This window comes from Solanum dulcamara, chromosome 7 (genome assembly GCF_947179165.1).
Source record: "Solanum dulcamara chromosome 7, daSolDulc1.2, whole genome shotgun sequence".
In the NCBI taxonomy this organism is placed as follows: domain Eukaryota; kingdom Viridiplantae; phylum Streptophyta; class Magnoliopsida; order Solanales; family Solanaceae; genus Solanum; species Solanum dulcamara.
In genome coordinates this window covers 1,614,137-1,627,093 of record NC_077243.1, presented here as the reverse complement: position 1 = coordinate 1,627,093, position 12,957 = coordinate 1,614,137, and the positions used below count along the sequence as shown (strand labels likewise).

The 12,957-nt window shown below is 33.9% G+C and overlaps 2 protein-coding genes across 2 annotated transcripts; one reads left to right on the top strand and one right to left on the bottom strand.

Annotated features, from left to right (window-relative positions):
* Positions 1-3,054: 3,054 nt before the first annotated feature.
* LOC129895798 (phospholipase D alpha 4) lies at positions 3,055-6,803 on the top strand. The gene is made up of 4 exons (XM_055971564.1): positions 3,055-3,264; positions 3,737-4,291; positions 4,763-5,954; positions 6,315-6,803. The coding sequence occupies exons 1-4, from the start codon at positions 3,178-3,180 to the stop codon at positions 6,746-6,748; spliced, it is 2,268 nt and encodes a 755-aa protein (XP_055827539.1). The 5' UTR covers positions 3,055-3,177; the 3' UTR covers positions 6,749-6,803.
* A 102-nt stretch (positions 6,804-6,905) lies between these two features.
* Positions 6,906-10,486, bottom strand: LOC129895799 (thioredoxin-like 2-1, chloroplastic). The gene is made up of 4 exons (XM_055971565.1): positions 10,146-10,486; positions 9,346-9,525; positions 7,798-7,962; positions 6,906-7,323 (listed from the first exon to the last, which is right to left on the bottom strand). Exons 1-4 carry the CDS (start codon positions 10,317-10,319, stop codon positions 7,234-7,236), a joined length of 609 nt encoding a protein of 202 aa, XP_055827540.1. The 5' UTR covers positions 10,320-10,486; the 3' UTR covers positions 6,906-7,233.
* Between the last annotated feature and the right edge of the window lie 2,471 nt (positions 10,487-12,957).

Sequence of the window (12,957 nt, the reverse complement as noted above, 5' to 3'; positions counted from 1 at the left end):
ATCAAAATTAAACAAATGTTGAAGTAAAAGTAGTGGGAGAAGGGGTGTGTGGGGGGATAAGACCACACTAGAACGTCGTGGGGACGTCGACGAAGTTAAAGACAGGCAATGCAACAACGAAGCCGGCCTCACGTGCCATGTTTCCCTTTCAAGAAAAAGCTTATTTTATTTGTTTTTCTTCTTTTGTCCTTTTCTCAATCTAATCTACCTTTAAAAAAAATTGATACTACTGATTTTTAAATAATCTTAACACCTTTATTTAAGTGTTAATGACATGATTTAACGGGATTTATTCGATATAAAAGTTAGTTTTAAAGGAAATAGATGGTGAAAAGATATATGTAAAACTCTTGAAAGCGAATCATTCAAGGGAGGGGTGTTTCATTTATTATAACACAAATTGATATTTCATGGCAATATAATATATATATATATATATATATATATATATATATATGGGGTGTTTCATTTATTATAACACAAATTGATATTTCATGGCGATATAATATATTATCGGTTCAATTCAGTTTTAAAGTTTATTGATATGATTATCGATTTGTAGATATGCTAAGTTGTTATAGAATTATTAAGATATCGATTTATCGATTATTGATAGTTATCGATTTGGTTATTCGTTAAGATTTCACACACAAAAATAAAAATCACTTAGAAATAAAATGACAAATCAAATGAACCATGTATATGAGTTGACAATTAAAAAATAAATACTTGACACCTTATAAAAAAATTGAGAGTTTGGGACAGTATGAATATAAAACTAAACCCTGGCTTTATATATATATATATATATAATTTATTAATTTATTATTGAATTATCAATTAATCCGTTAAGAACATCAAATCATTTAAAATAGATAATCTCATGTAATAATAAAATAAAATTATTCAATTAATAATTTTTTTGATTTAAGTTATTAATTTTTATTCGATTTTAAACAGTAGTATGAAAATTAAGTGCTTATAAGAAGGTAGTAGTTGTGGAGAAAAATCAACAAACGTGGGTGGTAGATTGAGATTCCCCGAGTCAATTGGAGTCGAGTGGGGACACATTATTGGATCTTGAAATACCAAAAGATAACATTAATATAGTTAAAACTTCAAGTGCATAACAGAGCACATTCAGGAAGACCATGTGACTCTACCCAACTTTATTTCCTTTTATTTTTTCCAAGTATTTGATATATATATATATATTGAGTCGATTAATTTAAATTTGTATCAAATAAACATAAGAGTAAGAAGAATCAATGTATTGGACATGACTTAACATTCGTGAATCTAAGAAAAGTAGATATTTAGAAAGATTTTTAATTTTTTAAAAAATCTAAACAAGTTCTTTTTCTAAGAAATTTGAATTTTGCAGTGAATATTCGAGAATTGATCAAGTCTATATCAAGTTGGATATTTGTATTGCAAAGTTCTACATAAATATGTCTTTTTCTTAATCACAAAAAGATACCATATTATCAATTTTCTTTATTAGGAACACCCATTAATCACAAATTTTGTATTGGATTTTCTTGTTCTCTTTAAATTAGTAAATGGCATCCATAATTGCAGGTTGAAAATTAGTCATATATCAACAATGAAATTAAGAACCAGCAGAGCATTAAAAACACAATCAGAAAAATAAAAAAAAATGAGTGGCTTCAATATCAAGCTATTTAAGAAAAGAATTACTTAGGACATTTCGAGTTAATTACTAGAATGATTATTCAGGTCCAAGAAATATATATCATAATAATTTACTTTTATGTTTTTTATAATAAAAACGTCACAGTATTGTGGCTCAATATTTCAGAAAATAACAATAGCCGGAAACCCTCCTTTCTCTCACCAGATTTATTATATGGCAATGCCATGTCATCTTAAAAACCTGGTCAACATTAAACGAGGATATTTTTGAATTAAAATATTGATGGTAGAAATATTTTTGAATCAAATTATTAATCGAGCATAATTTTATTTAATTTCATAATATAATTTCCAACAATAGAATAAAGAAAGTTGGCCAAAGATCTGTTGGTGTTAAGGGATGATCCGACTTCAGTTAATTACTGAAGTATCATGATCTCAGCACCACCTAACTTATTTTTACTCTTTTTTTATTCTTCTTCGGGATGATACACAGGTCGAGGATTAAGATAGAAATTTAGTAAATAATTAATCATTGTCTAATTTGTTCTTTATCAATATTGTTATTATTATTTTTCTACTATTAAATTCTTCGATTTTTTTATTACATGTTATTTTCTTTCTTTTGATTATCTTATTATTTATTGTCAATATTGTTCACTTATCTCTTTTTGTTTTTATAAATGTCTTCTGCACTATTGTATTTTTTTTTAATACTTCATTTTGATATGCTTTACTTGAGCCAAAGATATGTCTATCAGAAATAATCTCTCCGAACCCACGTGTGAATCTATATTGTTATTGTTGTTTCTAGAAATAAGTATTCATTGATTTGTTTAATTAGATCCTAAAAAAACAGGATGATAATAGATACCCTTAAACTAAGAATATATGTTGTTTGTTCGATTATAATAAGCAAAATAGACAATATGGAGTGCATTAATCCAACGTGCCAAACATTAGATCAACAAATAGTTAGTGATCTTATGAAATTAAATTGAACAAATAATTGTTAAAAAGAAAGAAAGAAATAAAGATTTAGTCTAAGCAAATATAGACCAATCTACTTCTAGATTACTAATTTCACTTTTTAATTATTGACAATTACTTCTTGTTATATTTTAGCTAATATGATAGTATAAAAAATATTTTTTGAGTTATCAGTGCATAGAAGTTAAACTCACCGATACGAGAAAACACACAAAATGGGAATTTGTGGGATAGGGAAAACTTCAGCTTAAAGCAGAAACTAGCAGTGAAGTTGAAGGTTGCCTTTAAGGATGAATTTTACATGTTTTTAAGTTTTGTCCACTTCCAACATCTCAATTGTATTCCAAGTTTCCACACATAGCTGTCTTTGGATTAAAATAACAGACTTACCAACTTTTATATATCAACATACAAATGTGATCCCATGACAACAAAAAAAAAACAAAGAAAATTCTGTATTGTTTCTTTGATGTTTTTCTCTCAAAATATAATCAACCAAATATTGTTCAATACTTTGAAGAGCTGCAAAAAATGGAGGGCAAACACAAGTTTTTTCATGGAACACTTGAAGTCTCAATTTTTCGTGCCACGTCTCGCAAGTCATCTCTTCCCTTCAAGGTAAGTGATTCATTGCAAACACAAGTTTTTCTCCACTTAAATACACATTAGATTTCGCTCATCAAGTTCTTGTTTGATATGTCATTGTTAGAACGCCGTAATATTCATCTTTTGAGGCTAATCGTTCTCAATGATGAATTGATCATTCAATATCCATTTCCTTCTATGATGAAATGGAAGAGAAGTAATGAAACCTGCAATGACTGTTGAATAACCTCTTTTTACTTTCTCAATAATAAAATCTTTGAACTTTGTATTCGTTCACCAAATCTTATTCAGTGCTATCTAAGCTCGTTTTTGTCTGAATCTTGGCGGAAGAAGAACCATTACATTTTGTGGTTCAAACTCGTAAAGTGTGTGTAATCAACACATCATGAGCTACACTCTTTACCATTAGACCAGAGCCCTTTAGCTGCAATAGCAATCGGCTATTATGGCCTAAAATCCTCTTCTTATTTTTTATATTTTGCAGTGTATTTCAGCAAATGGAAAACCTGCATTTGTGACAATCAAGATTGATAACAAGACAGTAGCAAAAACAACACAAGAACGCGATCGCGTTTGGAACCAGAACTTTCAAATACTCTGCGCTCATTCTCCAAACACAACCATTACCATTACTCTGAAGACAAAATGTTCCATCTTAGGAAAATTCACAATTCAGGCAAACAAGCTCTTAAGCGAAACGAGTTTAATCGAGGGATTCTTCCCACTTTCTATAGAAAACAAGAAGCCAAAGAAGAAACTGAAGTTGCAGTTCATTGTTTGGTTCAAGCCAGCAGAAAATGAACCAAGCTGGGGAAGAATACTAGAGAATGGTGCATTCACAGGATTAAAAAATTCGACGTTTCCTCAAAGATCAAACTGCTCTGTGACTCTTTATCAGGATGCACATCACCAACATACATTCCAACCGCCATGTCAGCCGAGACCCAAAAACTTGTGGGAGGACATATACAGAGCCATTGAGGGTGCAAAACATTTGGTTTACATTGCAGGGTGGTCTTTCAATCCTAAGATGGTTTTGGTAAGGGGAAAAAACTATCTACATTTCCTTTCCTATTTTTTTTTTTGGATGCATGGTTTTATGTGTACGTTGAGGAAGGAGGAGTATTTTCTTTTTATGATTAATGGCATATTACACTTTATAAACTAACTTTTAAGTTTGAGTTAAACCCAATATCGATTTTCTTGACATGGTATCAGAGTTATAAAGAAAGAGTTTCGAATTTAGGTTGGAGGTATGTTCAAACATAGGCAATTTGTCCAAGGGACTTGTTTTTAAAGAAAGAATGGATGTTTTGTTGCACATCTAGGAAGGGCCTTCATGTTATGTTATACACGCTTCATGTGGTGTGTGTGTGGCGAGGGGGAGGGGGGTAGATATACCTAGATATGTTGAGGATAGCTGGCTTTTGTAGTTGAGTTCAGGTGTTGTTGAGTTAGACCTATTGTCCATTTTCTCAACATTTGGAACACTGGTGGCATCACTTTTCAGGTCCGGGATCCCAGTGCAGAAATTACACATGCAAAAGGAGTAAAGCTAGGTGAATTGCTGAAGCGTAAAGCAGAGGAAGGTATGGCTGTAAGGATCATGCTTTGGGACGACGAAACATCCTTACCAATCATCAAGAACAAGGGAGTGATGAGAACACACGACGAAGATTCTTTAGCGTATTTCAGAGACACAAAAGTAGTGTGCAAATTGGTTCCCAGATTACACCATAAACTTCCCTCATTCTTTGCGCATCATCAGAAGATGATAGCAGTAGATTCAAGAAGTCATTTATCGTCAACTAGTCGAGAAATTACTAGTTTTCTTGGTGGGTTAGATCTCTGTGATGGTCGATACGACACAGAAGAGCACTCCTTGTTTAGAACTCTCAACACAGAATCACATTGCTATGATTTCTATCAAACAAGCCTATCTGGTGCAAGCCTGCACAAAGGAGGGCCAAGAGAACCATGGCACGATGCTCACGCTCGTGTCACAGGACAAGCAGCTATGGATATACTCAATAATTTTGAACAAAGATGGAATAAGCAAATTGGGCCTTCTTTGCTCATTCCGATAAGATCCATTCCAGAACTCAGCAATCCGCCAAACATGGCTTCAACTGATCGGGATTGGAACGTTCAAGTCTTCCGATCAATTGATCATATCTCCGCATGCCCTTTGCCTAGGAACATGACAGTTGAAAGAAGTATTCATGAAGCTTATGTTGAAGCAATTAGACGAGCTGACAGATTTATATACATCGAGAATCAGTATTTCATCGGTGGATGCCACCATTGGGAGCAAGATCAACATTGTGGCTGTAGAAACTTAATTCCAATCGAGATTGCACTAAAGATTGCGAATAAAATCAGAGCTAAGGAGCGGTTTTCTGTGTACATTGTGATACCAATGTGGCCAGAAGGACTGCCAGAGAGTGATTCAGTGCAAGATATATTGCACTGGAGTGGGGAAACTATGAAGATGATGTATAAATTTATAGGCGAAGCGATTAAAGAAAATGGTGAACAGGGGCATCCTAGAGATTACTTGAATTTCTTCTGTCTTGCAAACAGAGAAGAAAAGATCAAAGGAGAATTTGCTCCTCCTTATTCTCCACATCCAGAATCACAGTACTGGAGAGCTCAAAAGAATAGGAGATTCATGGTTTATGTCCACTCTAAACTCATGATAGGTATGAAAAATCTTCCTCTATATATACTCATTTAGACGTGGTAAAATCAATCCATTTTCTAGTAACCTGTCCAACATGCCCGAGTAAACTAGACCTGTTTGATGGCTTGATCCAGCGTGTTGCACTTGAAATGACTCATCAAACTATTGAGTCAAAACGGGTAAAGTGGTGTATCTGACGGGTCAAACTCAAACTTACAAGATCAAAATTGGGTCATGTTGGACTTCTTGTGTTATGACCTGTCATTTCGACCCATTCAAACTCAACGACCCAACTCGCTCATTTGTCACTTCTACATGTCGTATTATTGATCATTTAGACTAATAAAGCTTACATGCTAACAATTCTTCAAATTTTCAGTGGATGATACATACTTATTAATTGGTTCTGCTAACATAAACCAAAGATCCATGGATGGGAAACGAGACACTGAGATTGCAATAGGATGCTATCAGTCGAAAACTGAAGAAGACGACATAGATCAAAGGGACATTCATGCATACCGTATGTCATTGTGGTATGAACACACTGGACAAGCAGAGCAAGAGTTTCAACAGCCTCAAAGTTTGGAATGCGTGCATAAAATCCGTTCTATCGGAGACCAAATGTGGAAAATTTACGATCAAGATGAAGTAGAAGACATGAAGGGTGTTCATTTGGTCACTTACCCTGTGAATGTGACTGCAGAAGGTCATGTAGAGGATCTTATGGAGAGAAATGGTCACTTCCCAGATACTGAAGCACCAATAAAAGGGAAAAGATCAAAAGTTTTAGCACCTACAATTACTACATAGAAAATAACAAGTTGGAAGCTTGGAGCCCTTTTACCGATGATTCTGTACATGCTGAATAGTAGTAGTAGGTTAAGTTTCATTATATGTGCAATTTGATTGTAAGATAACACAAAGAAGAAACAATCAGTTTCCTGTGACTACAGATTGGAGCAATATATATGTATATAAGCACATTGTGAGAGCAATAGTCTCCAAGGTTATTGTCATTTCCATGGATTTCGAACAGAATAAAATTCTGGAACTCCCTTCTTCCTTAAAAACACATAGGATAGAGATTTACTTTTGAAATTTTACCATATATTACATGAGATAGATCACAGCAGTGGCAAAAATGAATGCTTTGTACAAAGAACAATGTGCAGCTTTCTAGCATATTATAGAAGAGAAGCTGTGAAGGTGACAGCCCATAGCAATCTGCAATCAGGTTGCGTACTTATAAATTCGAATATGGTTTGGACTGCCCATCCTTGTCATATGCATAAACTTCATGGAAGTTTAGGATCACCAGTGCCTTTCAGCTCTCCTTCTGCATGAGCTGGGTTATAATTTTCAATTGCATCCTTTAGTTTCTGTAGCTGCATTATATGTTCCAAAGTAAGTTATTTCAAAGGAAAATTGATTGAAACCGCACATATGCTTTAGACTGTAATGAAAATCTACTTCCCCATAAATAAACAGAAAAGTTTAGGACACCACATTATCAGTTAAGAAATTTCATAATTTCATTTACCAAAGATATCCAAGTAATGGGAGTTCCTACTAATAGCCATGAGATAAACAAGCGGACAGTGTCTAATCAGTACATTGCTGCGCAGGTTAACTAGAAACAAGTTACTCCCAAGTATACTAAACAGGAAGAACAACTATCACCGTTACAGTCTTTTCCTGCTCCTTGTGCATATTTTGACACCAAGTATCTTTCTTTAGTCATTTGTTCTCTTTTTCTTTGGGCTATGGGAGATGAATGGACTATCAGGCTTATCTTAGTGCCAATGGCCATTGTAAGAAATAACAATTAAAACACACTGATATGCACTTCATGGTCCTACCTTTGCGAGAGAGCAAGAAAAGGAATCCAGCAGACCGTCAGCTCCCCTATAGAAGTGGAAATATGGAAGGACTTTTACATTTAAGCTTTTGCACAAGGACTTGTTTTCATCAAAGTTCACCTTAATGAAAACAATCTCTGGGTGTTTTTCCGCAATCATGCAGACCTGGCCATTTTAAAGTGAAAAAACAAACAAATTATCTATTAGGATATCTTGGACAACACAATCTTGTTTGGCATTTGCTAGAAGGTGTGTAAAACTGGTAATGTTAAGATGGGTGAACCAAAATTTTAAAAGGAAAAAGAAAATATAGAACTGTAATAACAGTGAAACAATGGTGATTCAAACAGAAAAGCTAAACGACAATTTTTTTTTACTAGAAACATAATGAGAAAAAACCAGACTAATGAGTAAATTAAGAATATACAATGATTGTGTAAGTTGAAATTAATCGATAAGGAAATTAGCAACATCAAACATTAGGACATAGCAACCCCTGATAGTCATAAGAGAATGATGTGAGACCAAAGTAAAATTCCCATAACCACACATTCAATAGCAAAAACAACTATATGCCTAAATCTCAAGCCAATTAGGGTTTGTAACTTATGAGTACAATCAGACAAATAATGACTGTCCCAAATTGAACACACCCCTATCTTCAACAGTCAGAACATAAAGAAGCTCTATGTCCAGCAACTTTACTTGCAATTACATGAACAGAAACAGATTCTAATAAAAGATGGGATAAAGGATTCCAATCTGAAATAGGGAAGATCAAGATTCCAAGGCCTGCAACTCTGAATGCACCAAAATGATTGGACAAATGAACTTAATGCCAAATAGGTGCACGTAAAATGAGAGAGAATGTGCAGGAATTTATTCAAGTGGAGAATTTGAATGACCAACTAGTGCAGCAGCAATGACCCCAAAATCTAAATACAAAGTACACATTTTTAATCAGTAAATTTTCATTAATAAACACCAAAGTCGGTGATAAAAGATTATACGCAAACAATGCCTATGATTCAGCCTGAGTCATCTATAAGTTCGTTCAACTATCTATGCAACATGGTATACTCTTTTTATAGCGAAATAAAAAGATCTTTTGATGTTTTCTTCACCGCTCAATAATTTGGGAACATTCTCCTACTTTTTTTTCCATAAGCTCCAAAAGATACAAAATGGCGCAGGACATATAAGGTAGTTGTGCAAAAACGCTTTGTCCATATTAAAAAGGCTTCCAAGTGGAGGGGACTATAAATTTGAGAATGTCAACAAGAATAAGGCCTCTTATAAATGAAATTCTTCTAACTGAATTTCTGTTTTCATAATAGATATATCAAAAAATCCTAAAAGAGATTGATTATGTAATTATGAAGCAATTGTTACCAGAATGTTTCATTCCTCTATTAGACTTATCAGTGAAAGAGAGCAAACCACAGGAGTGCAGAACCAAATTGGTGAGTATCGTTGTACATCCAAGCAATATGTGCGAGAACAATGCATTCTGTTGTTTCATTATTCAGGGAAAGCTTAAATACTCACCTTGGGGAACAACGCACGACAAGAGGCACACCATGTGCCATAAAATTCAACAATCACTAATTTATCTCCAGCTTGACTTAAAGCATCTAAAAATTCTTGAGTTGAATGAATGTCAACCATATTTGAGGCATTTTTTTCCCACCATTTTGGTTGATCAGTTTCAGCAGCAGTTGCATGTACCTGATGTCCAGAAAAAGAACACTGTTGCTTGACATTGGAAGTAAAAAACAGCAATGTTTCATCTACGTAAAAAAAAAAACAAAGGGGTAGTTAATGGAACAGATGGACCCTAGTCATCTGTTCTAAAAAAGCTTCACGCGGATCTTACTTCTTCTTTTTTCCAACTTGAAAGGGGAATAAAGCATCACTACGAATTGCAGCTAAAGTCGATTGAGATGAAAACCTAGCCTTTAATGAAGTTCCAAGCACCTAATGGTGAGCACCGTGAGTTCTCATGTTCAAATCCCAGCACGCACACAATAACACAAGGTGATATATTTCCATACGTTCTAGCCTTAGTGTGGTACCGCTTGTTCGTGGGAGTTGGCAGGTATCCCGTGGAATGGGTGCAAGCCACGGTTATCAAAAAAACAGAGTTCCAAATTTTGTACCTCTTTAAACAAATTAACCAAAATTCTTGTCGACATTGACAAATGCAATCAATAAGCATAGGGTAAAGTCTATTTGTAGATTTCTCAACTGGTTATTCAGTAATCTAGATGTTAATTAACTATGAATCGCCCCAAATTTCAGTTTATCTACATACATAATAAAATAGACAAGAAAAGACTAGAAATTACCTTGAAATAAAGCAAAGGGTTGTTGGGGGCATAATCAGAAGGATTGACAACACGAAGCCTTTTTCTCCATGAGTTGAATTTAGCAGCTTTAAAGGGTAATGAAGAGTATGTGGGGTTTGAAGGAAAAGAGGTAAAGGAAGAAACTTTAAGTGAAAACACAGAGTAGCCCTGCATACTCCGTCTCTCTTTTTCACATCACAAATTGAAGAAGATGATCAAACAAAGGCTCTGGATGTATAAATATATATGAAGAGTGACAGTAAAGTAGTTGAAGCTGGAGATTTATGCTTTCGTTGCTCTCCGCAGGGTGCTTGTTGACCCACGCTTGTGCTCACGGGTCATTCCAATCCGATTTTACCAATTTCTATTATTTCAAATTCAAATATTAATTCGACATTATTATTTCATACAAGTGTTTCTTTTGCAATATATAACATAATATAATTAATTATTTCAATTTCAAGTCAATATTAATCCTTTCGTCCCTTTTTATATAGCACCATTTGACTTGACATAATATTTAAGACAAAAATGAAGATTTTTAAAACTTATGATTTAAAAAAAAACAATTTTTAAATATTTTTCTAGTTGTAAATTATTTCAATTAAGGAAAAAAGAGAAATTTTAAAGATAAGTTATTTCTAAAAAGGAAAAATGGCACATTAAAATTGGACAAAGGGATTATTATTTTATTTTTAACTATTATCCCAACTTTTTATTTTTTACAAAAATTACCCCATTATTCATTAATGGAACTTTTTACTATCGAAAATTTTCAAATAAAATTAAATAGTTTTTAATTTTCATGGCCAAAGGCCTATTAATATATTTGTACACATATAGAAGAAAAAAATAATCGTCGATTCTATTGAATAGTCAAATTTGAAATGGTTATCGTTTAGATTCAAGAACTTAATTGTTATTGTTAAAAAGAGCTAGTAACATAAAGGATCACACCAAAAACGACACACTCAGATGAACTTGTATCAAGATGGACGTTGAAGAATTATTAGAGGGATAAATATATTGAAATTGATTTTTTTTTGTGAAGTTACCGACTCTAATTGAAACATTAGGTCCCTATAGAACTAGAGAAGAATTGATACCTAGCGTTTGTAAAGTTTTTGACAACGATCCAAACTATATTCTCATTATGATGGTTCATCATTTGGGCCGGCGACTTCATTGGTTTGACCATGCACCATTGAAAAATATTTGTACCGCTCAGTACATCGAAAGTCAGCTAAGACAAGAAGACATGAGAGAATATTCCATCCCAATACTAAAGGTTCGTTCAAAATCTTTGATTCCATAAGAGAGTCCGATTGACCGGTTCAAAAAACAAAGATGTGTTTTCACGGCGTCAGTTCAAGGGCTTGTGCCATAAAAGTGGCCCGTCTACTTTACGGTTGACGTGATGACCCATTAGGTCGGTTTAAGTGTGTTTTTCTTGTGTGTTTTTTTCGAAGCCGAAAAAACAGATATTATTTTTGAGAGGCAAAGTTATTTTTTTTTTAATGGAAAAGTTTTGTTTTGTTTTGTTTTGCATTAGGGGTTGCAGTATGAATCAACTCTTCATCCGTTGTTATTTGCCTTGGTGATGGATGAATTGACGAGTCATCCAAAATGAGCTATCATGGTGTATGTTATTTGCAAATGATATAGTATCAACTCAAGGCAGAGTTAACGTTAGGCTGGAGGTTTGAAGACAAATCTTGAAATCTAAATGATTCAAGTTGAGTAGGATCAAAATTGAATACTTGGAGTGCAAGTTTAATGATGTAATACATAAGATTGAATACACAAGTTATCTCAAGAGAGGAAGTAGCAAGTATCTTGGGTCATTAATTCAAAGAAAGGGGAAGGTTGACTATGATGTCACATATCATAATTGTGTGTTGCGGACGAAATACAGACTCGCCTCCGGAGTATTATTTGATAAAAATATACCACCAAAACTCAAAGGTAAGTTTTACATAATTGTGATTAAGTTGATTATGTTGTATGGGGTGAACGTGTGGCCAGTTAAGAACACTTATGTTCAAAAGATGATAGTTACAAAAATGAGTATGCTAAGGTGGGTGTGTAGACTTACTAGAAAAGATAAGATTAGGAAGTAAAATCTCTAACAAGGTGACTATGATCTCCATGACGGACAAGATGAAGAAAAGAAGATTATGATGATTTGGGTATGTGAAAAGGAGATGTGTAAATGTCCCAGTGAGGATGTGTAAGAGGTTGATTGCAGTAGATTTAAGAAAAAGTATAGGCAGGCCAAAAAAGTATTTGCAGAGAAGAGATTAGATAGGAAATGACTCATTTTCAGCTTACCAAGGACATGTCCTTAGATCGGAGAATATGAAGATCACAAAATTAGAGTAAAAGGTTAGTATGTAGTTGAGTGTTGTCTTGCTTTCCGATGAGAGATTTGGTGATAGTTTGATCCCCAATACCTATTTCTCTGTTTCTCTCGTAGTTTTTTCGCCTTGTTCCTCTCTATTGTGAGTATTTATTTTTCTATTATGCTCAGATGTGCTGCTATGCCCATCCATTGTGGAGATTTGCAGTGATTTACTCCTTTTTTGTTGTTGTTGCTATGCTCTGTGTGTGAGAGGGGGCGCAGGGTCACCATATTTGGAAAAAAATAGCTTTTTTACTTTCAAAGTGAAATTATATTTGAAATCCTGTAGTCGAAGTAGTGTTTCATACTCGACTGGTTGTGAACAAGTAGGCAAAAGGTATTGTTTGGCTGCTTTAGTGATTTATAAGCAAGAGGCAATGACACCAACTCTGAATTTAGAGATCCCTACAG

What these genes read in the sequence shown, in the direction of transcription:
- LOC129895798 (XM_055971564.1), top strand. Translation starts at nt 3,178, where the DNA reads ATGGAGGGCAAACACAAGTTTTTTCATGGAACACTTGAAGTCTCAATT. An exon ending in AGTCATCTCTTCCCTTCAAG is followed by an intron (nt 3,265 to 3,736) that starts GTAAGTGATTCA and finishes TATATTTTGCAG; the next exon opens with TGTATTTCAGCAAATGGAAA. An exon ending in TCAATCCTAAGATGGTTTTG is followed by an intron (nt 4,292 to 4,762) that starts GTAAGGGGAAAA and finishes ATCACTTTTCAG; the next exon opens with GTCCGGGATCCCAGTGCAGA.
- LOC129895799 (XM_055971565.1), bottom strand. Translation starts at nt 10,319, where the DNA reads ATGCAGGGCTACTCTGTGTTTTCACTTAAAGTTTCTTCCTTTACCTCT. An exon ending in GTCGTGCGTTGTTCCCCAAG is followed by an intron (nt 7,963 to 9,345) that starts GTGAGTATTTAA and finishes TAAAATGGCCAG; the next exon opens with GTCTGCATGATTGCGGAAAA. An exon ending in TTTCTTGCTCTCTCGCAAAG is followed by an intron (nt 7,324 to 7,797) that starts GTAGGACCATGA and finishes CATATAATGCAG; the next exon opens with CTACAGAAACTAAAGGATGC.